Source organism: Antennarius striatus, chromosome 8 (genome assembly GCF_040054535.1).
Source record: "Antennarius striatus isolate MH-2024 chromosome 8, ASM4005453v1, whole genome shotgun sequence".
In the NCBI taxonomy this organism is placed as follows: Eukaryota; Metazoa; Chordata; class Actinopteri; order Lophiiformes; family Antennariidae; genus Antennarius; species Antennarius striatus.
In genome coordinates, this window is record NC_090783.1 from 9,322,743 (window position 1) to 9,348,274 (window position 25,532).

The 25,532-nt window shown below is 41.0% G+C and overlaps 1 protein-coding gene across 12 annotated transcripts; it reads right to left on the bottom strand.

The window, feature by feature from the left end:
- Positions 1-4,332: 4,332 nt before the first annotated feature.
- pecam1b (platelet and endothelial cell adhesion molecule 1b) lies at positions 4,333-24,822 on the bottom strand. Of its 12 annotated transcripts, none has more exons than XM_068320741.1 (14): positions 24,602-24,821; positions 24,484-24,519; positions 22,929-23,225; positions 22,484-22,765; positions 22,110-22,412; positions 20,280-20,552; positions 19,890-20,168; positions 19,343-19,633; positions 19,149-19,250; positions 6,872-6,925; positions 6,631-6,720; positions 6,145-6,201; positions 5,467-5,489; positions 4,333-4,588 (listed from the first exon to the last, which is right to left on the bottom strand). In XM_068320741.1, exons 1-14 carry the CDS (start codon positions 24,642-24,644, stop codon positions 4,553-4,555), a joined length of 2,166 nt encoding a protein of 721 aa, XP_068176842.1. In that variant the 5' UTR covers positions 24,645-24,821; the 3' UTR covers positions 4,333-4,552. The 12 variants fall into 12 exon arrangements, 9 of the variants coding, with proteins under 9 accessions (XP_068176842.1, XP_068176840.1, XP_068176843.1 ...); XM_068320739.1 differs by having other exon boundaries at positions 6,145-6,204; XM_068320742.1 differs by lacking the exon at positions 6,145-6,201.
- Between the last annotated feature and the right edge of the window lie 710 nt (positions 24,823-25,532).

The window sequence follows — 25,532 nt, forward strand, 5'->3', positions numbered from 1 at the left end:
CTTTCATCAATATTGGAACATCAACAACAACATCCGAAAGGAAAAAAAAGGATTGACGGGTAAATGCCATTGGCTTGTAAAATTCCTCTCACCTGAATCAACCACATCTCTCTCATTGCAATTAAATTCATAAATTGAATGTCACATTTAGATTATTTTATTTTGGTACATCATTGTTTTGAATCGTTCATTCAGTCCAATAGACGTGTGTTTGCACACGTCTTCATCAGTTCTTGAAGTGAGTTCAATTTTGTTAATGACTTTTACGGCAGGTGTCGGCTCACCTCCCAGGCACTGACGAGGCGCCCTTGAGCAAGGCACCGTCCCCCCTACAAGCTGCTCATTTGGGATGTGATTCCTCACGCGACCCGTCACTCCACCTCCCCTGTAGCGCACTACTAATTGCATGTCTACAGGCCCCTAGTGTGTTGTGTCTGTTTCAGGGGCCTCTATATATTACCTTGTGCTGTGATGAACACATAAATAGTATGTACATGTGAGTGAAAAGAGAATTTTCCCATTGAGGGATTTATACAGTGTGAATTATTATTATTATTATTAGTCAACTCCCTATGATGTTTACTAATCTAACTATCGTCCATCTTTTCAGGTGCTACCGTAAGGACACAGTGATATTTTTTCACAGGCATGGTACATGTAGTTTAATAACCCATAATAGTGTAAGAATTTCACCATCATTGGCATCAGAACTATAACCTTTCAAAGTCATGTTTAAAAAGCTTTTTTAAAAGCAGATAGAGTTCCTCGACTATTAACTTCGTTGTCCAGTTTGTTCCAAAGCTTTACACCAGTAAAAGATAATGAAAATGTTTTTCATGTAGTTCTTGCTTTCTTCTGTAAAAATGCTGTTTCCTCTCAATTATTGGCTGCTTTATACATGAGTCGAGCAGTTTTGTAGCTTATGATGTCATATATTTTCAGTTTTTTAGATTTAATGAATAATTGATTTGTATGAGCTCTTTAATGTTTATTGTGAATAATTCTTATGGCTCTTTTCTGGGTCAAAAATAAATTTTTTAAACCACTTTTATATGTGTTTCCCCCCATCTCAGCGCAGTCGTTCAGATAGGGCAGAATTAATGCACAATAAATTATATAGAGTGCCTTCTGTTTTAATAGTTTTTGAGTTTTCCACAATATGGACACACTTCTAACTAACTTATTTTTCAATTGTCTTACATGAGGTTACCAATTCAGCATTTCATCAATGATCACTCCGCTCAATATTTACTTTAGTGATGTGACGCTGGGGATCGAAGCTCCGACTCGTCGGGGAGGGGAGGGGCGTTCTCACGAAGCACCTATCGAGGCTTGCTTCATCTAAGGGAGGAGCTGAAAAGGATGACGTCCGAAGCATTGCCGGGCAGTGACGCTTGGGGCGTGACGTTCCGTATCGAGACTTCCATCACAGGAACGCCCCGCTACGCAGCTGATAACACGTGAAGCAATCACACTCCATTCAGAATGTGGTTGTTTGGTGGAGAGTTGTGGTTCGCTAGTGTTGAGACAGTTTGGAATTTGGATAGAGTCAGACATATTTTGGAGAGAGGTATAGTGTGGAGAGATGGTTCAGGAGAGAATCAGGAAATGGAATCTGCCACAGTGGGGAAATCGTTGTTTTTAAATAAAAACCAATGATGTTACCAAAGCATAATCACTGGCCATACCTCAATGTTACAGAAGCCCAGTCATTGTCCCAACCCCAACCACCCTCCCCTCACTGTACATGTTTATTTTCTTTTTCCTCATGTCCAAATAATCACTTTCCATATATATATATATATATATATACACAGTATATGTATATAGCAATCACTGAAATATACACGTTTTGCAGACTTCTTTATTTTGCATCCAGCAGATGTCGTACTAGAGCAAATGAAGCCTCATGAGGCTTTGAACCAGCCTGAACCGATTGGGATGAAAAGTTACAATGCATCATGGGGCTTCATCTGCCTATCACTAATTTACTTCATTGTCCTTGATACTAATATTGTGTTTGCTGTCATGGCTCCGTGTTGCTGCCCTGCTGTGCTGTGGCAGGAGGAGAAGTCGAACTTTTGGGTGGAGTCTCATCTCACCACCTGGACTTGGTCAGGCTGGTTAGCCTGAGGCTTTTTAAGCCTGACTCTCTTTTGGTTGTTTGCCAGATTGTTTTTCACCCTTGCCCGTATGTCTAGTTTGCTGGACTTTGGGAGTAGTGATGTCTGAATGGCGCCCCATGGGGCTTCAAACCGTTTGCGACAATTGTGCCGCATTCATTACTCGGTGCCCCATTCATTGGGAACATGGGCACCCTCTTTGGCAGGATGTCTGTACTGCAACCACACAACGGTCGATGAGCCTAGAAAACAGCGCTTTGACGTTTCCTGTATTGCATATATTTTCTGAATAAAACCGATTATAATCTAATTCAATGTGTTAATCCTTGCTTGCTATATTCTAGCCATACATTATAGGAATTTTTTTCCAGTTCGTTGGTCCTTGCAGGGTTCAGTAAAGCAATAAGAGATATAGATAACATGCTCATGTTGTACATGAGTGTTCATGTGCGTGAGTTACATTGGATGATTAATGCCACTGCAAAAAAACAAGGTCTATGTTGTGAGATAAAAGTCGTGATTCCGACACATCACAGCAGCACCACCGGTTTCATTCTCACGTCTGGATCGGTAACGCCTCATCATTGATGACGTGTTGTTATTGTATGTCAGGTACTGGGAACTAAGCAAACACTTCACTTGCAAATTAAAATGATGTGTGTGGTTTATTATTTTCTACAGTGTGAGCAACAAAGCCTGAAAAAGTTTCTTAGAAATTAAAATGTACTTTGTTCGGCGACCGACCGACCGACAGACCGACAGACAGAGCGACAGACAGACAGACAGAAACTTTAATAATCCCGGAGGAAATTGCACGTATCCACTGCTCAGCCAAACACCAGGAAAAAACAAAAAAAAGAGGACATACCACAAGAGTGGATTGGATCCATTGTAAAGTAATTACGACGCAAACTGTCAGCAATCAGAACGCTAATCTGATCAATCCAAGGGATATTGGCACGTGACAGCGCTGTTTCATCCATTTTAACACATCTGGGACCGGCCGGTGTTTCGGATCACCCATTGATCCGGACCACTAAACTGTTTCACCTGGAGAATAGAGCCCCAGTGTGTCACCTGTTGAATGAGGTGCTTAGTGTTTCGGCGCACTTGGTGTGCCAAACGTCATCAGTCAAGTGGTTTTTCCATGTTTGTAGCAGGTTCCGGAGCAGTGGTTCACATTGGAACGCCCACCAAGCCCGGGGCGTGTATCGGAGCGCCGGAACAAAGTGAACATCACTACTTGTGAGTTTTCCTGTGGTTCCTGAATTTTTTGCTATTGATTAAATGTGACAGAGAGCTTCTCCACATGTGTTCTGCATTTGGGTCCATACCCTGCTCGCTGTGACAGAACAATCTGGCCAACACTGGACCCAGCTGGCCCCTGTTTTCTCTGGGGCTTTGCTGCCCTGACCAGCAGCAAGCTCTGGAATCCAGAACTTCTGCCGAGCGGAGACAGCTGGGGATAGCCACCATGGCGTGGCTTTCGGAGTACACAGGAATCCCAGCTCCAGTTTTTTCGCCTGTCCCCAAACCTGTTCCAGCTCCAGTGGTGGCTTCCATGCCTGCTCCTGAATCTGTTCCTGAATCTGTTCCTGTGTCCCAGCCTGCATCCGAGTCGCCGCCCCACCCTGCATCTGAGTCAGTTAGAGCTTGACTGTGACTGCAAATTCTATCTGCTAAACTAATCTAAGCAGTTAGATTAGCTTAGCATAAATGTATTTATTCACACATAAATGAACTGTATGCTGCTATAGTCTGTATCTGGCCTATCTGCCAATCTATTTCTGTCTCTCTCTTTCTCTTGCCATGTCTCTAACCCCATTGTATCTCATTTCACATCTAATCGGTCAAGTCAGATGACCTCCCACCAGAGTCTAGGTCCTGCCCGGATCTTCTTCCTCAATGAGGGAGTTTTTCCCCGCCGCTGTCACTAACACTTGCTCTGGAGGGTCCTGTTATGTTTCTCTGTCTGTTAAAGTGTTTTGAAATGTTTGCAGATGTGATTACGTGCTATACAAGTAAAGGTTGATTGATTGATGTCATCTCCACACTGTTTTATTACCAGTTAAGATAATAAAACATTGCAGCAGCATCAATCTTTACACTGATTGACGATGCTGCAATCAGTGAAAAGCTGATTCACTGATAGCAGCAGCATCAATCCGTAGCTGTAACGTCACGGATTGCCATCGCCTAAGAAAGACACAAACACACACTGAAAGACACGTGACAAGAATTTACTAAAAAGATGAAATATTTACAGCTAACTTGGCAGACACGTGTTTCACAGGCAATGCAGAACATATGCAGAACAGCTGACTGGTAACAGAGGAGGAATACGGACTGTGGGAAAAAGACTGGCAACACCAGTCCATCGGAGTCGCCATGTCCTTGTAGTCATCGACCTCTGCCTGGCTGATGTTGGGCTAATCACTGTTGAGCTCGGCGTACTCCACTGATCCCTGCACAAAGCAGATCCACAGAGGATCCGTTACTATTGTGATCCTGGGCGATGAAAAACATAACACTACAGCCTCCATTAAGTGACTGGTGGCTGCAGTGGCACTGGTACCTCCAACCAGACGTATAAAGATGGCCTATCAGGCCTCAAAGTTTTTTTATGAAACATATGTACGTCGATCTGGAAGACTCACCAACAGTTTTGCCCAACTTTTGATTGCAGTTTGCGTTGCCATTGGTGACAAAACCAGTTATTAGTTTAATTTTTCAAACAGGTGTTACCGGTTTAGAACATCTTTATTTTAAGTTTTGTTGAATGAATGATCATTCAAAATCTACACCTTATACTGACTCGTTTTGTCTTTCTCCAAAATTATAGCTGTTTTGATGATCTGAGACACCCAAGAGTGAGAAAACAGGCAAAAACAGAAGAAATCCATTAAGTGTTTGAAAATAATAACACACATAAAACAAATTCGTTTTCCAATTGTGTCTTCATCCAACTCCTAAAATGCTAATTCTACTTCCAGGAGCTCTTGTCAGAGGACGCCCCGCTATTTCACAGACCACTCAAACCAATGAAAGAATATTTAGATGGCGACGTCACATTCTCGTCTTATTATTTCAAACCTCTCTCACTATTTGGGTTGATTGTATTAATGCATGATGGTCATTAAGATGGGTTAGCATGTAGCGTGACCGGACCCACAGCGCTGATCTGAGGGAGTGATAGGGAAGGAAGCCCCAGCCCAAATTCCTTTGTTCATGTTTGGAAATTTTGACTGCCAATTCCCTGTCAGTCTGGGCTCGGCCTGAGCAGGAGGGAGTGGACGCAGAATGGCAGTGAAGAGAGGGAGGACAGGAGAGGTTCTTTACTCACCTGGTCGAGGCTATCCGCAGCACCTGCAGAAAAAAAAACCCACGGCTTAAACGTGTGTGATTATTTTCAGTCTATTTTTAATCAGTATCTTTGTTTGGAAGTAGGTCATCAAAAATGTCTGAATGGGTTTGAAAGAAATGTAGTGGAAGAGTGGGGTGTGGGGTGGCATAATGGTAATCAGGTGCCCGAGGCCTATTGGGGTGACCTACGTTTTGTCCTATGGATGCTTCCCAAGACTCATTTGCACAGGAAACACTATAGGACTCAATAGACTGTTAGATAGACATGTCTACCGCCTGGCTGCTGTTCTAATGACAGGAAGTTCCTGCCAACAGTGACAGGATGTGGATCTGTGCTGCTGACCCAGGCAAACTATCGTGCCATCAGCGATCTCGCTATAGAAATACCAATAATAAAAAAAGATGGTAGGAAAAGTACTTAGAATGACTCTTCTTCATCATGATCACTAGCCAGTTGCTAATGGTGTTTGTCAGTGTTTTTACTGTTAGCAGTGGCTACAAACCTGGCTGGTGAGTCCACGTAGGAAAACCAGTAAAGAAATGGGCAGGAAACCAAAACATTGAGCTAAACATGTTAAAACTTGCTACACTGCTGAAGGGAACTATACCTTTGGGTTTTGCACAGAGCAATCCAAACTACTGTTGCTCTAAAACTCACCATGTGGAGCGTTTTGCAGCTCGCTGTACACTGTGTCCGTGCCTTTCCTGAGAAGGGCTGCTAATATAAAAAGCAACACGTTAGCCTGAACATCAAACACAATGCCCAGTAGAGACTGTCTGTTTGTGTAATCAACAGAAAGATGTGAAAATAGAAGGTTTAGGTCTCTTTCTGTAACCGCCATCTCCAGCCCTGTGGGAGATCGGACCCAAGACCACAACAAAGAAGGGTCCGGTATTGCAAACCAGCCCGGCAATTAGCTCAACCCTTCCTGTTTATAGATCCTGAAATGGATCTGGAAATTCCAGCAGTTATCTATGCAGTTCCAGCGCCTTGTAGATGTGTTAATTGTGGGTAATTAGACCCCTCCCAAGAAGTGCTGTTCTGAATTATCAGATATCAGGAATGAGGGTGACGCAAAGAGCGCTGAGGATGAAGAACCAGAAATCAGAGGCAAGGAGATGGACTTCAAACGTCTGACTTCACCTCTGGCAGGATCTGCTGTCGGGGGATGAACCACCTCGGTGTATTCCACGTCGGGCTCACTGGATGCCACGCTGCTGCTTTTTTCATCATCTACATACACCAATAAAAAACAAAATCACTGCTAACCCTGATAACCCTTTAGCATGATGAAGCCTCAGCTCTTTGTAGTTCCACTCATGTTAAACTCTTTGGGTGATGAATGTAACAACAGACGGCCATGTGTGACACAAGTTCAGCTCACCGGCATCCGGCGGTCGCTTGGTCCACACGCTGACCTCACCTCTGTCCACCCTTGCTGTGAAACAGAAAGACAGGACAACGTCAGGGGACAGATGTTCAATACAACCTTAACTAGTGAAGCAATTCTGCAGCAATTAGAACCAATGACAACATACCTTCACAGGAAATTAGCAGCAAATTCACATATTACAGAGTCACAGATATGAGTGTCACTTGACATCAGGTGTTCTTGGTGTTTCTTAAAGGAAAAGTAGCACCTTTTTACAGCTATTCTTTCTCTAAGTGTTGGATAAGAATCACCAGCCTTGTCCATCTGCAAGCTGAGAAGCAACAGCAGGCTAGCAGTTAGATTAGCTTAGCATCAATGTATTTATTCACACATAAATGAACTGTATGCAGCTATAGTTTGTATACAGCTACCCAGGTTCAAACTGTCTGCTTGATAACTCTAGTCACCTGAGTTAACTTGCACCAGTTAGCACCATAATTGCACCAGAGCCTGGTGCAATTATCTTTAGTGGTGCACTGCCACGGTAAAAAACAACAACAACAAAAACATAAAGGAAAAAAGGGGTTTAGGGTTGTGGGATGGCATGTGTGTGTGTGTGTGTGTGTGTGTGTGTGTGTGTGTGTGTGTGTGTGTGTGTGTGTGTGTGTGTGTGTGTGTGTGTGTGTGTGTGTGTGTGTGTGTGTGTGTGTGGAGGGGGGATGCATTACTTTAAACCTCCTAATTACCAACTAATTTAAAGAAAAAACCTTCCAAGCTATGCTAAGCTAAGAGAAGCTTCTCCTGGCTTATTGCTTCATTATGACATCATGATGTCATTCTAAAAGAAACAAAGGAGTGACAAAACTTCAGTGGAGGCTTTAATTCTGTTGAAATGAAAACAAGAACAGAAACCAGGAACAGTGCATTTCAAGTCTTTATCTGGACCTGTACACACAGAAATCTTCCAATGCCTTGCCAACAATAAGCAAGTAATTTAACATCAGATGCACAAAACTTTCTGTCAGAAACAACTTCCCAGTTTGAAACATAACCTCAGCAACACCACTGTATTTGGTTCCTTCACATGTCCAAAAACTAAATCTATGGACTGTATTGTTCAAGCGTCTGGAGGAAGTCTCTGTTGTGTGTTTCTTCTGAATAAATAACTGAATACATGTGAGTTCACATGTTGGGGTGTAATACTGCTGCACCAACCAGGCGTGATAAAACCTTTTAATACAGTATGTCTGCACTAATTTTGTGCAAAATATCTAATCACTCATGGAATCAAGCAAAACTATATACAGTGTTGACATGTATGCAAAAACATAGACATGATCATCATATAAATAGGAATCAAACAGGCATGGAAACAAAGAACAGACGTTGTAGCTTGCAGGAGGGGAGGGGGAGTAGTGGGTCCTGGGTTGCGTTTTTCCTCACATGCCCCTCCTTCGATTGACAAATCAGCGATACAGTGTTCAAATACCACAAGCCCTGGCATCACAAACAGGATCAATGCTCTCAAAGTCGTTCTTTAGATTCATTTTCTTTCAATGCAGAAAAGAAAGTCATGTCCTGCCCGTTGACTTCTACACTGTGGTTGGGACCTTGTAGCTGCTCCTGCTGCTGATGTCAGTGGGTAGCGAACCCTATTGGTCAATCTCCTCTCTGTGCCATTAAAGAGTGGCGCTGCGTCTGGAAGGAGATGATAATGTGTTCGCTAAGCAGTTTGTAACAGTTGACCATTAAAGCCTGGTGCTACGGCTGGCCTACGTCAGCAGCATCTTCATCAGCTTTTGTCTGCATCCTAACACAATCCTACTCAATCCTGAACACACACTCATGACATGCATGCAACACTGTTAGTCACACAAAGACAAATGAGCATATAGTACATGTTGAGCGTGCACATAGACTAAAACATGTCTAACCTGCTAACGCCAGCTGCAAAACGACGCCTGCATGCATTTTAGAACATGCACCTAAAAATAATCATGCCAAAAATAGCGACTTTAAGCATTTGAATTACTTCTAAAATGAGATTTTAACAAAATATTTTTTCTTCACGTTGAGTCAGAATGTGCACAGAATTAATTAAATGTATTAATATGAGTCACTACATGGAGCACGTAAAGTTCATGTTTATTGGGGTCATTATTTTATGCATGGGTCATGGGTGGGGCACGGGTGAACAGGAGACATTACACGTGACAGTCGAGGTGCTTGTTAGGATGAAGCTGATGATGATGATGATGATGATGGTTGGTGGTAGAAGAGGTATTGAACCAGCTACCTGTGGCTGTGTTATAAATCTCTGTCTTGTGGGTTAGACTCACTGTTAAAGACTCATCTGATTCATGGCTCGAAGGCTTTCTGAGAAATGGTGAAATTTATGTTAGCTTGTGCAGAGAAAAACCTTCCTACTGGCCAACGTGAAGCAGTGAAATAGTAGAAAGTATTCACACAAGCTCATGACTTGCTTCGATAGCCACACTGGTGGTTTTACAAATTGTAGCCTGACAAACGTGGCAGTGCATTCACTTCCTGATTGGATCTCCTCAATTTTTGTCACAGCAGGAAGAACACAGGCAAACTTAACAAACTGCATTCAGCATCCTGCTAACAGTTGCAGGACCTCATCTTTGTGGAATACACTCATGGATTTCCTGCTATGACATGTACAAATGTCTGTGAACAGGGAGAACACGTGATGCACAAGCAAAATGGAAACAGCCTATAGATAACGATTTGCCATAAAACTAACGATCCACTAATCACCTTCACAGTTTTTTTGTCAGAGAATAAATGGAGAGGGATACTCAGCACACACTTTAATTTTTACTGTAAATTATTATAGTCAGGGTGTGATTAGTCAAAGAAAAACAGATATTTTTTTAATCACAAAAAATAAGTAATAAATAGTAAATAGCAAATAATAATAATAGTAAGTAGTAAATAATCAACAGCCCTAATTCTTTTGTGGGTTAATGGTAGGTTAATGGTAGGATCTATGCTCCTAAATTCCATACAGATGATCATTTAAGACAAACTTAGAAATACGTGAAACATTTAAAGGGTCAGCAAATTCATTTTTAAGTGACATACTGTATATGTTGTTCACCATTGTGAAAAATAGAAGAAACATTTTTTTTAGATGTCTAGCATCATCCCTTTGGTCAGAAAACCTTAAAATCTGCACTGCAGCAGCTTCCACATCCAGTGGTCACGTGGGGGTCATACGTCACTGGCGACATACTTCGCTTCTTCAGTCAGGGCAGCCATTAGAACACAGTGTGATCACCAAAGCCATAAACAAAAGAACATGGTTACCTGTGAGGTGAACGGTTGTGCTAACACAACAGAACATAAACACAAAGATAAGGACCTATCCTTTAGAATACCTTCTAGGAAGCTAGGAAGGAGATGGAGAGCAAGGATAAACAGTGTAAAATTGACCAAAGATCCGAGAATCTGTCATGAGCACTTTACCTCTGAGGATTTCCAAAGAGATTTGTTTTTATAAGTCCCCATTGCTCATAAAAAATAAAAATACCACCAAGCCTTTTTTTTTACTAATGTACTTCAAATACAGACCTGGTTCATTTTGACTTTACTGTCCCTTTAATTTTCTGTGCAGCCAGGAAGTGTAATAAAGTGTAATAAAGATAATGAAGATGATGAAGTTGCTAAAATTTGGCTTCCGGACCATGGATAAGGGTCGATGACACCAACAGGGCCAGAGGATTTAGCCTAATGCTAACAATCTTTAAAACATAACATGAACACAATTGCACAATACAGTTCAAACAGTCACTGTTTGAACTGTATTGTGATAGAACAAGATAGAACAAAAACTAGAAGGGATGGCTGTTGAGGACCAGGAAGTAGAAAAGATTAGTCAGGATGAAGCAAGGAGGGCATTGAAGAGGATGAAGAGTGGAAAGGCAGTCGGTCCTGATGATATTAAACCTGTAGAGGTTTGGAAGTGTCTAGGAGAGGTGGGTTGGGTTGTTTAACAGGATCTTAGATACTGAGATACTTAGATACTGTGCTGGTGTGCTAGATTTTAAAACTAACTGGGTACTAAAGTAACTAAGAGTAGTAAACTAACTAGTTTTTGAACTAACTAACTAACCACTAGATTTTTAAAAATCTAGGTTCTAAACTAACTAGGTTTGGAACCAACTAGTTTTTGTACTTGCTAGATTTTGAACGGACTAACTACTGTAGGTTTTGAACTAAATAGGTTTAAAACTAGCCAAGTTTTAAACTGACTAAATAGTCTTTTAACTATGTATTGAACTAAGTAGGTTATGAAGTAACTAACTAGGTTTTGAAGTAACAAGGTTTTAAACAAACTAGCTTTTAAACGAGCTACTTTTTGAACTAACTAGGTTTTAAACTAAGTAACTAGATATTGAACTAATTTTTGAACTAACTAATTTTAAAGCTAACTTACTAGGCTTTAAACTAGCTATTTCTTTAACTAACTACATTTTGAACTAAGAAACTTACTAGCTTTTGAACTAACAAGATTTTAAAATAAATAGTTTTTAACTGACCAAATAGCTAGGTTTTTTAACTAAGTACTTTTTTAAACTAACTAGGTTTTAAACTAGTTTTTGAGCCAACCAGGTATTTACCAAAAATAGTTTTTTAACTAACTGACTAACTAGGTTTTGGTACCAATTCGTTTTTAAACTAACTAGGTTTTGAAATAATTAGTTTTTGAACTAACTACATTTTTTATTTGACTAGGTTTTGAAGTAACTAGCACTTTAACATACTACCTAAGTTTTAAAGTAACAAGTTTTTGAACTAAATAGGTTTTAACACTTACAGCCCTACGATCGCAGCTGTGCAATCAGATCACATGATGTTTTTAAACCATTTGTAACAAATAAAATCTGTGACGTGGGTTGCTGTGCGCATGTTTATGCGACAGTATGGATGTGAAACTGTCTTTCAGTTTTTATTTGGAGGCGATTGATCACGGAAAACCGGAGAAATGATTGTTTACATTTGATCTAAGACAAGTGTTTCAAATGGCTTCTTTTATTGGTATAATCAGATGGCAGAGGCCATATTTCTGTCCCTGTAGTTGCGGGAATGCATGTATTCACGTGATTTGAACAATGCTCGCGTTACGTGCATTTTGTCATGTGATGGAAACATGTACTGTGATTCCTGCATTTTGTCATGTGATGCAAACAAATACCGTGATTCGTGCATTTTGTCACGTGATGCAAACATGTCTTGTGATTCATGTATTTGACGTGGCACTGTGTCTCATTTTGAAAGACTCCTTTGAAGATTGGCATAAGCGGGAAAAAAAAAAATATAGTTATGTTAGAAGCCTATGGCAAACTTTTTTGAATTCAAAATCAAATTGATGAGCAGGTTTTTGGTTTTTATGTAGGGCTGTCACTTTAACGCGTTAATTAGATTAATTAATTACGATGCAAATTAACGCACTATAAAAATTAACACAATTACTCACGAGTGGCAAATTTGGCCCATTGAGGGACCCGTAGGCTGCAGTGACGTCATTTCATCCCTGCGCCACTAGTTTATAGGCAGGGTGACTGACAACAGAGATGGACGCGACATAGGAGAGCGAGGCAAGCCCACTCGGACCTTTGGGCGGAAAGTTTATTCTAAAAAGAACTAAGACGGGACTATCAACAAAAACGCAGCGATTCTGCCCTGCCAATTTGCGCTGTAGACGCCTCTGTCAGTCTGCCCCAGGGCAGCTGTGGCTACACACGTAGCTTACCATCACCAAGTATGAATGAGGAGTGAATGAATAATGGATCCGATGTGAAGCATCTTTGAGTGTCCAGAAAAGCGCTATATAAATCTAATCTATTATTATTATTATTATTATTATTATTATTATTATTATTATTATTATTATTATTATTATTATTATTATCATCATTATTTAGGTTTAGGAGGTTTATGGATGTAGTGAAAGAGGACATGAAGGTAGTTGGTGTGAGAGAAGAGGATGCAGAAGACAGGGTTAGATGGAGGCAATTGATTCGCTGTGGTGACCCCTGAAGGGAAAAGCCAAAAGGAAAAGAAGAAGAAGCAGATCATTATTATTATTATTATTTGTACCTTTTGTAAAAGAGAATTTTCATATCACCGCAGCAGCTCCAGCCTAACGCATCATTTAAATGCAAAACTTGTCAAGGACAGAGTTGTCTGTTGTCCCTTTAACATTAGCTTACCCTTTTAAAGGAAAAGCCTGTTGGCATCTTGCTATTTAGCTGCCTTATTTAGAGGCATGTTATACTATTCATTTTGAATTGATGTATTGAGTCAGCTTTAGTATTCATTTTGATTGAGAGTCTGCTTATGTGCCTATTTGAGACTCAGACTTATTTTATTTCTGAATTTTATTTATTTTATTTAACTGTATTTGTATTGCATTTTTGAGAAATGCACCTGGCCTGATTGGTTTGCTGATGTGCTTGGCCTTTTTTCTTTTGAATTTCATTCATAAAGCACACTTAACCAATAAAAATGTGGATTTCAAATCTTCTCTTCTTGGTGTATTCTATTGATTGGTCACGCACTACAATTTTGTAATGTCCTGGAATTCAAATTCTTTATTTGGGGGCCTTTAGCAGGTATGAGATTAAAATGTGATTCATTAGATTAATTAATTAAAAAATCCTGTAATTAGATTAATTTTTTTATCGCCTGACAGCACTAATTTTATGTGCAATAACATACAATTTTTCCTTTTGTGAATTTGACTGTGTGTCTATTTTGCCCCAATATGTCAATATGGTAAGTTATAGGGAAATAATAACTATCTCTTCATAGAAGATTGTCTGGCCGCTAAGGTAGATACTCTGGCAGCACAATGTACAGAGATGAAGGACTTGCTCCGGAATTTCCAATCAGAGGAACCTGCTCCACAAACTGACGGTCCACAGACCACTGCCTCTGCCCCACTATGGGATGATGATTCATTGTCCACAATGGCTTCGTGCACTGACTTCACGGAGGAGCGCGAGCCAGAGAATGAGGAAGCGGCTACCCACACTTCATGCACCCGCTCTCAGGGGTCAGGAAGTGGATCTAGAGTGGATTCTAGTATGATGTCGGCCTCAATCAAGCTGGTAATCCATATGACATTGGTACGACTGTGCCTGGATGAGGCTCTGGCAGCCATGGTTCCGAAAAGTGCATTTTTTAGGCGGACCCCACCACAGGCTGCCTTTGCTGTACCCCCCCCCCCTCCAAACAGTATATTGAGGAGCTCCACAGGTGTTGGGAGGACCCCAAGTCCCAGGCTCATTGGACCTCCGATGCTAGGGCCTTAGCCTCCACGCAGGACTCAGCTACCTATGGGCTTGGCAACATGCCATCCGTGGAGCCATCAGTTTCTTTCCTTATTTCTACGCCAGAGGAGGTATTAGGACCAGTCTCTCGCTGCCCCTGGCCTCAATGTCGCCTTACAGACAATCGGCTGGTTTGGAGCTATGACACAGCGGTGTGGGTCGGCCGCATTGGAAACTCCCTGTTGCATATCATGCTTGCTCTGTCTCAGTCCCTACAAACGTTTCATCACCCCCAGTCACTAATTCAGGTGTGGACGCCTCTGTCCAGACCCTGTGCGATGCTTCACTAGAGGTTTCAGCATACATGACAAGAAAGCTTGGCAGACTCCTGTCATCTCTAATATTGACTAGATGACAAGTGTAGTTGGCCCAATCCTCACTGTCTGAGCCTTGTCGGAGGGTCCTCCATGGTGTCCCCGTAGTCCCAGGGCAGGTGCACACCAGGGTTTGGACCGTAGTCTCCAGGCCAATCAGAGACGACAACAGTTTGCCAGCCTTCAGTTGCCGTTTCCGGCAACAAGGCGATGGTTTCCACCAGGTTATGGTGCCAGTCAATCTCGGCTGGCATTATGGCAGGGCAGTTACCCAAGGGGCCTTGATTGTCAGGCAGATTGGACAACGGACAATTGGAATAGGCCCTGAGGGTTAGGGGCTGGCGGCAAGACGCTTGTTGCGGAACGAAATAGGGTTAAAACAAATCAGGTTTTAAACTAAATAGTCTTTTAAGGTTTTGAACTAAGTTAGTTTTGAACTAACTAAGTAAGTAACTAGGTTTTAAACTAACTAGGTTTTCAACTAGCTCACTGTATTTAATTAACTAACTAACTAGGATTTGATCCAATTTGGTTTTAAACTAATTCAGTTTTAAACTGACTAACTAGGTTCTGAACCAACTAGGTTATGAACTAACTACTGAGGTTTTATACTAACTAGTTTTTGAACTACCTAGGTCTTGAATGAACTAAATTTTGAACTAACTAACTAGCTTTTGAAACCAACTAGGTTTTGAACTAACAAAGTGTTGAAATAATTACTTTTTAAACTAACTAGGGTTTGAACTAACTACCGAGGTTTTAAACTAAACTAGTTTTTGAACTAACTAGGTTTTGAAGAAAGTAGGTTTCAAACCATCTAGTTTTTAAACTAACTGGGATTTTAAATCAATAGTTTTGAAACTAACTAGGTTCTGAACTGACTAGGTTTGGAAATAACTACTCAGAAACTAACTCTGAAACTAAGTACTGTAACTAATTTTTCAACAAACTACTTTTTTGAAAGAACTACATTTTAAACCAACTAGTTTTTGAACTAACCAACCAACTAACTAGGTTTTGAACTGACTAGGTTTTGAAATAACCACTCTGAAACTAACTAGTTTTTCAACTAACTACTTTTTGAAAAAAACAGTTTTAAACCAACAAGTTGTTGAACTAACCAACTAACTAATTAACTAACTAACTAACTAACCAACTAGCTAAAAACTAGGCTCTAAATTAACTAGATTTTGAACTCACTAGGTTTTGAACTAACACTAGGTTTTGAACTAACAAGGATTTTATACTGACTAGTTAGTTAGTTGACTATGTTTGAAGTACGGTAACTATGTTCCAAACTGACAAGGTTTTGAACTGACTACATTTTAAACTAAGTAGGTTTTGAATGAACTAACTAAATTGGTTTTGTGCTAAGTAGGTTTTGAACTGACTCACTAGGTTTTAGCTAATTAACTAACTGGGTTTTCATCTAAATAGGTTTTGAACTAATGAAACAATTAGATTTTAAACTAACTAGTTTTTGAACTAACTAGGTCTAAAACTCACAAGGTTTTTAACTACTGTAATTATCTAACTAACTTGGTTTTGAACTAACTAAATTTTGAAGTAACAAGGTTCCAAATTAATTTATTTTTGAACTAACTGGGTTTTTAAACTAACTAGGTTTTAAACTAACTAGGTTTTAAGGAAGTTTAAGAAGTTTAAGGCATCGCGTGGGTGGTTGGAGAAGTTCAAAAGGAGGACTGGAATTCTCTCTGTTGTTCGGCATGGTGAGATAGGAGCGCATGAACCAAAGAGGGCAAAAAACAATGAGGACAGCTGTTAAAAGCTAAATGACCGTCATTATTATTCTTTACTCTAGTCTTTGTTTTTTACGTTATGCACAACTCTCATTTATTGTGCAATAATCTAATCGTAACATGTGTTTGTTACATGTTTTGATATTTGGGGATTTTGGGGGGCTTGGAACGGATTAGAGCATTTGCATGGAAAACGCGTCTCTACTTACGTAATTTTCTACTCACGTAATTTCTTCCAGAACCAATTAATTTCGTAAGTAGAGGTACCACTGTAACTCTGTTTTACACCAACTAACTAACTAACTAACTAACTAACTAACTAACTCACTCACTCACTCACTCACTCACTCACTCACTCACTCACTCACTCACTCACTCACTCACTAACTCCCTAACTAATTAAGCTCTATACTAATTAGGTTCTAAACTAATGAGGTTTTAATCTAACTCACTAGGTTTTCATCTCACTAGGTTTTTAAACTAACTAATTTTTTAACTTACTAGGTTTTAAACTAACTAGGTTGTGAACTAACAACTAGCTAACTAACTAAATAACTAACCAAATGGGTTTTGATCGAAGTAGGTTTTGAACTAACTAAGTAACTAGATTTTGAACTGACACACTATGTCAAGACCTAGGTAGTTCAAAACGAACGAACAAACAAACTAACTAACTAACTAACTAACTAACTAACTAATTAACTAACTAACAGTGCAATTATGTTATTGTTTAATTATTATTTATGTTTATTGTTTATGTTTACAATGATTAAGTTTACACTGTATGTTTTCACTTTTACACCAATCCTGCCTTATGTGGTTGCAATTGCCCCTTGGGCAATTCAGGTCCGGTTGAAGGTTGGAGCAACAATGTAGACAATAGACTACCTGTCTGAAAACTTTGTCACAAACTGTTGTTAGTTCACATTTATTCATTATTGACAGGGTTGTCTTCCTGTAGGAAATAAATGATATAGGAACCAATGTGGCCGGGTTAGTTTTCTGCCTGGAAGCATTAACTGACGCTAACACTGATGTCTGAATGTTTTGCTCTTTGATATTAACTATTGGTGGAGTTAATTGAGAAACTTAATGAAATAAAACAGTACTGTATTTTCTGCACTATAAGGCGCACTGGATTATAAGGTGCACCTTTAATGAATTGTTTATTTTATATTTGTTCCATACTGTATAAGGTTCACTGGATTATAAAGCGCATATAACACACCAAAAAAATTTTTTTAATAAACAGTGGCTGTAGCTGTGCTATCCAACCACTAGCCAGAGCATTCATGACTGTGAGCACCTTTAGTCAGCTGTGAACAACCCTATTGTTATTTCAATGACGCCATTCTGAGCCTCATCAAGAAAACCTGATCACTTGATCACTTTGCCATCTTAGAAAGAAGTCAACGCGCATATTAAAAAACCTGACATTAAAAACTGGTTAAATTCACTTCAAGTGGACCACTGAGTTCGAACAGGGCGGGTTATTTCCTGATCTGAAGTTCGAAGCAGATATTTAAGCTCCGACGTTCGTCTTCGTTTATAAATTAAATATTGTCGGAGGTGAGGTGCAGCTATTTGCTGCTGTGTGTCCTAAACAATTTTTTAACTAGTTTTTAATGTCAGGCTGCTAATTTAATGGCAAATATGACGCTGTTTTACTCCTAAAACTGACTTTAATGTCGGTGTCTCACCGCCGTGAATCTCACAGCACGTCGCTGCAGACAGAATACACAAGCCTGAATGTGTCCCTCCGCTGCCCGCCCAGAGCTATCAACTTCATTTGCAAATCAATTGCAGCACACCAGGCACCTTTGTCTAGCAGTGACTCTGTTCTTGAAATTTCAGAAAAGGCTGGAAGTTCAGCTTTGAGGGTTTTTCATTCACCTTTATGCCAGTTTCTCCGTGTGTTTCCGCAGACTAATAGAATGGACCATCACTAGATTCCAGCTTACAAGACAATGGCATTTTTTAGACCAATTAAGTTTAAAATGGGTTATTTCCGGCGCCACAGTGGTTGGGAAATACTGAGATCAGTCAGACAGTCAAACTCTATTAATAGAATTGTTGAAAGTTCCTTATGTTTTGCTTCGTTATCGTAGCCGGTCACCGGGGCTCTCTCTGCTGCTGTGCCATCAGACCAGCAGGTCAGTGAGAGCCGCCACTTCGGCGACGCCCGTTGACTACCATTGTTAGGGGGCGCAGGCCCGAATACTTTGTGAGGGTGCCCCTGGTGGCGTAATGCGGCATGACTGCTGGCCGCTTTTTTTCAGCGAACTTTTTTTTAACCAATACTAATATTAATATTAATCCATATATAAGACACATCGGATTATAAAGCGCACTAGGGGTTATGAGAAAATTATAGGCTTTTAGGTGTGCCTTATAGTACGGTAAATACTGTACTCAATTTTTAAGTACAATTTTTAAGTATGATGTTTGATGACCAGCTATTGACATCAGCACGTCATTCACATCAATGTGGTGGAAAACCTCTGCACCCCCCAAGAGTAAAATTAATTCAGCAGAGATAGAAATGTAAAAACCAGAGGGGGGGGGGGGTTATCCCCCAACCCCCAACAAATCACACCCTGATTATAATTATAAGGCTGTCTATGAACAAATACACAAAACGACCAGTGTGGTTCTTCAGAGGCTTCAGACTCACATCCCATTCTGAGCTGTCCTGAAATTCTATTGTTACATTCAGAGAAACACGTAGTCGAGCCAACTCACACTGACAACTCAGCCGCCGCTTGTCTTTTACCTACGATAACAAAGGACAGTTGACAAGAGCAGCAGGAGGAAAGCCGGTTCCATCTCACCAGGAGACTGTAGGGCTCTATACCTCTCTTAGATCTGAAGCGAAGCACCAACAGCACGACCAACACTACCAGGGCCACCAAGCAGACGCCTCCAATCACGCTTTTCTTCCACAATGCCAGGCGCACTTTGGACAACAGACATGCAAAAGCAAGAGGGTCAACAATCAGAGATACTACTCAAGCTGATCAGTCAGGGAGGAAGGGTCATCCATCTCACCTTCTATGACAACTGGGTCACTCCGGACGACGTTGTTGGCGTGGTTGACAGCCTCGCAGTAGTAAGTACCACTGTGGTCTTTGGACAGGGCGGGTATCTGGTAGTCGGCGTTGGTGTCGTGAGACGTGGTGATGTGCAGTGGCAGCTCGCTGCCCACACGATACCACTTGAAGGTGACGGGAGGACTGCCTTTGACGCTGCAGACCAGGTAGAGATGGTCTCCCTCAGAGACATCTGGCAAGTTGGGGAACTTAGCAGAACCGGCAATCAGAGTCGGTTCTGTCAGAGGCTCTTGGAAAGAAAAGCAGTCGGGATGAGCGGACGCAGATCGTTCATTAAGCCCCACCCATGTGGAAACATCCTGTCTCCACGCTGTTTGGATGCTTTCCAGGTTTGGATGGAATTAAAACACGTGTGGACTCTTTTTCTACTCATAGGACAACCAGAATCTTTCTGGATCTCATGAGCTTCTGATCAGATACAGTATTTACTGCTTCCATGTTTCACTTAAATTGGGCATCGACAGGTGTATTTTATTCAGATTTACCTATGACGGCAACGCTGAGTCGTTTACTGAGCTCCCCCTCTTTGCGGCTGTTCTTGGCCTCACACATGTACCTCTTGATCTGCTCAGACCTGCTGATGGTGACGGTGAAGACGGCCTGATCAGAGGAACGCTCTACGCTGACCGATCTCAGCGGTTCGTAATCCTCCATCAGGGTATAGTTTATTGGCAGGCTGCCGGTGTCCGACTGACAGAGGATCTGGAAGGGTCGTCCGATGACCACCAGGCCCACCGCTGAGATCTTCGGAGTGGAGACAGAAACTGCATAGAGGAAAGAAGTTAATCACCACCACTCCCCAAGTAAATATCGATCGGTTCTGCGCGGGATCAGAATGGGTGTAGCCTATCTCAATGAGCATGGTTTGAGCTCACCTTTAGGACGTACGGTCAGGGTCTGACTGCGCTTCACAATCCCCCTGGCTGTAGCCACACAGGTATAGTTGAAGTCGTACTGCAGGACTCTGCCAAAAAACACCCCGTCCTCCTTTGGGATCAGCAGGCTTTGCAGCGGATCCAGAGTGTAAGACAACTCTTCCTGGCGGAGTCTCTCAGAGGCGTAGCTCTTGCTTTTGCAGGTCAATGTCAAATATTCCTTTTGAAAGACTTCAGCTGGAGACATTATCAGGGTGGGTGTGGAAAACAGCTCTGTGGATGCATTTGAGAAAAAGAAGTCATCACATGGAGGTTAAACAACGCACAAACAAATGGAAAAGTGCAGAAATAATGTCAGCTCCACAGGGAGAGCTTTACTATAATTAATGTCAATGTTACGGTAGCGGAGCGGGAAGGGAACTTGAAGAGTTGGAGCAGACATTTTCTGCATGTTTGCAGTCTCTTACTAGGATGGTTAAGTGTAAGAGAAAACCCAAGCAGACATGGCAAGAACATAGAAACTTCACACTGAAAGGAGGTTCTGCACGAACCACGACAACTGTCTTGCAATGAGGCGACAACTTTAGCCATTGCGCCACCGTGCAGCCCTGTGTGTATTTAATGCTTACTATGAGAATTTTAAATCTGTATCAAGCTCTGAAATAGAGAGAGCGATTTGATGCATTGAAAGTAAAAAAAAAAAAAAACACAATGTATGCAATACATTTTTTTTGCCCTTACATGAGACGGACAAGTTGTGCACAGGATAATGATAGTAAAACTTAATTTCTCCAAAAACCAAAAACTAATAATGCGTTAAAGTTAATATTGTTACAAAAGTATTGGTATGGTCAAGGCTTTAATCTCTTTATCAGAAGTGTTTAACTTTGCATTAATCTTTGGAAATATTGCATGTTTTGTGTTTTTCTCATTGGAAGAAAAACAGGCCAAAGTCTAATGGCAAAGTTGTAAAATATATAAACATAAATATAGTATAAAAAATTACAAGACACTTTCTATCTATGGATAAGTCTGAAGTAATAGAAAAGATCTGATGCATTGAAAGAAAAAAATATTTCTGTAATATTTCTGGCCTGTTTGTGTACTACAAACAATGTGTGAGTAAAGGCTAACATTCTCCTTATACCAAAAAATAATAATAATGCAGTAATAATGCAGTAAGTTAATATTGTTACCAGTTACCGGCATGGTCGAGGTTGTAATATCTTTATCAGATATATTTAACATTGCACTATTTTTTGGAAATATTCCATATTTTGTGTTTTTGCCAATGGAAGAAAAACAGGGTTTTAATGGCAAAGTCAGTCAGTCAGTCATTTTCTTAACCCACTTAATCCGCTTACGCAGTGCCTATCCCGGCAATCTCAGGGTGTGAGGCTGGGGACACTCCGGGCAAGACGCCAGTGTACCGCGGAATAGCAAAGTCCATATAAATATAAATATAATGAAAAAATTACAATACACTTTATATCTATGGATAGGTCTGAAGTAATTGTAAAAATCTGATGCATTGAAGGAAAAAAAAAATTTCTGTATTACTTTTATGAGATGGAATGCTTATACACTAGGAAAGGTTGTATGTAAACATTTTAAGGAGTCCACGAGGGTTAAAGAGGTAAATATTTGATGTACAAGCTCGGTCAGAACAGATTAAACTTATATCTCCAGGTTCTACTCTATTTATATTTGGTCTATTATCTAAAGTAATAGACCAAATTATGAAGCTCTTTCGTAGTTCTGTGTTAACATGAAAGCCTGCCATGGGCAAATTACCAGCACACACAAACGGGTCTCTACAGATCCACTCACCCGACACCAGAACCGTCTTGGTGGTGGTTTTCTTTATTTTCCCCATCTCTAATTTGCACTCAAAGTCCTCGGGGCTGTTGGTCAACGCCATCATGCTGTGATTGACTTTGGTGTGTCCACTGCTGAGCAGCTTGTTTCCTTGGCTCAGGTAGAGGTGGGTCTCTTCAGAGATGAGGTGGGGGTCTTCAGAACTAAGGTGGGGGTCTTCAGAGCCATTGCTAATGGTGCAGGAGATGAAGACCATGTCTCCCTCATAGATCCCAGACTGCGGTGCGATCTCCAGAACCACTGCGAAGGGCAGTTCTGAGGAGACACAATACTTGAAGACAAAGTCTTGAGACAGTGTTTCCAAAGGGATTTTGAAACCCTCTTACCCTTGACGGAAACAATGATGGAGTTGCTCTCGTTGGACTTAAGGGAGTCTCCACCCACGAAGACCTTGTAGGAGCAGTGGATCCAGTGAATGCCTTCGCTGTCGAGACGAAACTTGACCTCCACCTGGTTGGAGTTCACCTGCTCCTCTACGATCTCTTTGGTGCCCTCGTAGAAGTAGAATAAAATAGAGCCTGTCTCGTTGGGTGCTGTGCACGTGGCTGTTAGCTCCTCCCCCTTCATGACCACACTTTTGTTCAGATGAAGGAGTGGTTTTGACAGGCCTGGAACAGAGAAATGTGGTGAGATTAGAACCGATGGAACTGGTTCGTGTTCCAGTCCTACAAACATGAGATTTTTTTTTAGCATCTAAAACATAAAACCTGTGAAATGGAAATGCAAACATTCAAATGCAACTAAGATAAAGCTGCATGACAACAACTAGACCTGTCACTGTGAGCTTCTGGACCCGGCTGATCATCTGTTGACCCTGAATGTTGATGGCACACTTATATCTTCCGCTGTTGGAGACTCGGGCATGGGGTAGCGGGTACAGCAGCTCCTCTAAGGTGCTGGAGGCCTTGGTGTAGATGGGCCTGCTGTCCTTATATACGGTGTATTCACGACTCAATGCCTCCTGCCCCGACACGCTGACGATGGCCCGGCATCTCAGGGTCACGTTGATGTCCCGCTGGACGTCAGGGCCGGGCTCAATGGACAGGGTGATGTCTCGAATCGTGAATGCTAGAGAAAGAATAAAATTTGAGGGCCTCTCCTAACCTGGAGTTGTATAACCGAACCAATGCTGGATGTTCATGCAGGACAGGCCCATTGTAGGTGCAGGTTGGGTTGTCCTGCATGGGCTGCCATAGAAAACAACCTGTTTAATCCATCAACAGAATGCAAACGTGCTGATGGAGCACGAGTCACATCAGGTGGATGCTAACTTAGTGCTGGAAAGTAACAGTACACTTACTCAAGTACTGACGTCAGATTCTGAGTGTCGACATGAGGTGTCTACATCCTCCATCCTCTTTTATTTAAATTTTTCCGTCAAATTTCCAAAAAGACTCATAAAACTATATTTAAAAAATTCAGCATCTACAGGTAGAAAATACAGCTTTTAGCACTGAACTATGTTCCTAAATCGTTTATACACCTTACGTCTTTTTGAGTTCAGTTGTTCTTAATCATACGTCGTTTTTCAAAAAAATACACAGAAAAATCCAAATCTAATTTGCATCATTTTACTCCACTTTATATCTGTCTACCACAAATATTAGAATAATAAAATCACTAGCAAACCGTTAAAGGCACATGATATCATGTTACTGTACATTAAATCAGAAAAAAAACATGTAATATCATGTTATTAGCCCGTAGCAACTCCCTGACCCATGAGAAGCAGCTGAATACAAGAAGGAAACATTTTTTCTGCACTATATTAAAAATAAAATTTGTTTGTTTTTAAACACAAAATAGATTCATAATTAACTAAATGTTATTCAAATGCATTCATTAATAAAGTTCAGTTCAGAACTGGGAATGGTTATCTTCTGGAGACCGGCCGGCCAGCCAGCCAGCCAGCCAGCCAGACAGACAGATATTTATTTATTTATTCATCCCAAACTGGGAAATTTAAAAATTGAAGTTTAAAGATAAAATTAGGCTAGCTAATTTCACATTATTTTTCGTCTTAAGTTGCGTCTCCAGGAACCGATTAACAACATAAACCACAGTTTACCTGTACTGCATTAAATCTCTTAAAAAAAACATTTGTTTGTCTTCACACCCTGTTCTGCTTTTATAGAACTCATCAGGTTTTAATATTTTATTTTAAAAAGGTGTGGGACTCTAATCACCAGCAGGTTTTTCCACAGTAACTCACACTGGAGGAAGGTTTCTACTGTGGAAAGTTGTTCCACAAACACCAGGCCTTATCAAGAAGATTGTGATGATATAACTCTGTGTGAATGTGTGTCTGGTTTGAGATCATACTTACATCGCTGCGCATACACCACCGTCCCGGGAAGGAAGCCTTGGGTCAAGAAAAGAAAAACATGGTTAGACAAACCATTAAATCGAAGCAAATGAAGAATAGACAAGATCCAGGGTCTCACAGCTGAACAGGAGCACAGAGAACAGAAGCAGGAAGACGGCCATCCTGTCCAACCAGGCTTCACGCCGCTGGCTGTGCTGGAGGCTGACACGACTGGAACTATGGCGTCTGATGGCTGGTGTCTGTTGGGCCGATCTGAGGCTGTTGGGTGGGAGAGGACAATAGTTAGTGCTTTACCTCAGCCTCTCAGTGGTCATTGAGCAGTGGCGGTTATCAACTTGAGCAACCAGCGGCTGGGCTTAATTTCCCAGGAAGTGAGTGTTGTTTCCTCAGGATGTTCAAGCCGCCCAGATCTGTTCCGTTGTGGAATGTTCTCCTCTCACTTGCTCAGTGTGTGTGTGTGTGTGTGTGTGTGTGTGTGTGTGTGTGTGTGTGTGTGTGTGTGTGTGTGTGTGTCCTCATACAAGTGCTTTGAACCGGTTCATGGTTGGTGTTCTACTAGGTATCAAAAACGTAATCAAAAACTTGATATTTTTTAATGTTCTTAAACAGAATCTGTTATTCAAAATAATTGTAACTGTTTAAATCCGGGTTTTTTACTCTTAAAAAAATCTGATCTCATGTTTTCCTTCCTCTCATTCACTCAATGCGTGATGACAGCGAAGAAAAGTTCAGGCATAACAATAAAGGAAAAGGAAGTCTCCCAATCTGGATTACTTTATATTCCTAACAGGTGCACACTGCTATTTGTCAATCTGAAAAATGTCTGATTTATACATTAACGCATTGACTGCCAGTCATTTTCAGTCTGCCATCTTACAGACCAGTCAGCAGGGTTTTCTAAAGTCACACACACACAAACCCACATTCACACTAATTTTCTGATGAATCTGTTTAAGTGCAGTAGTTCTGAGCGAACGGACCGAGAACAATGGCGACGGTCACCGTCACCTGTGTGTGTGTGTGTGGTTGTTTCCTGTTCAAGATTGGTC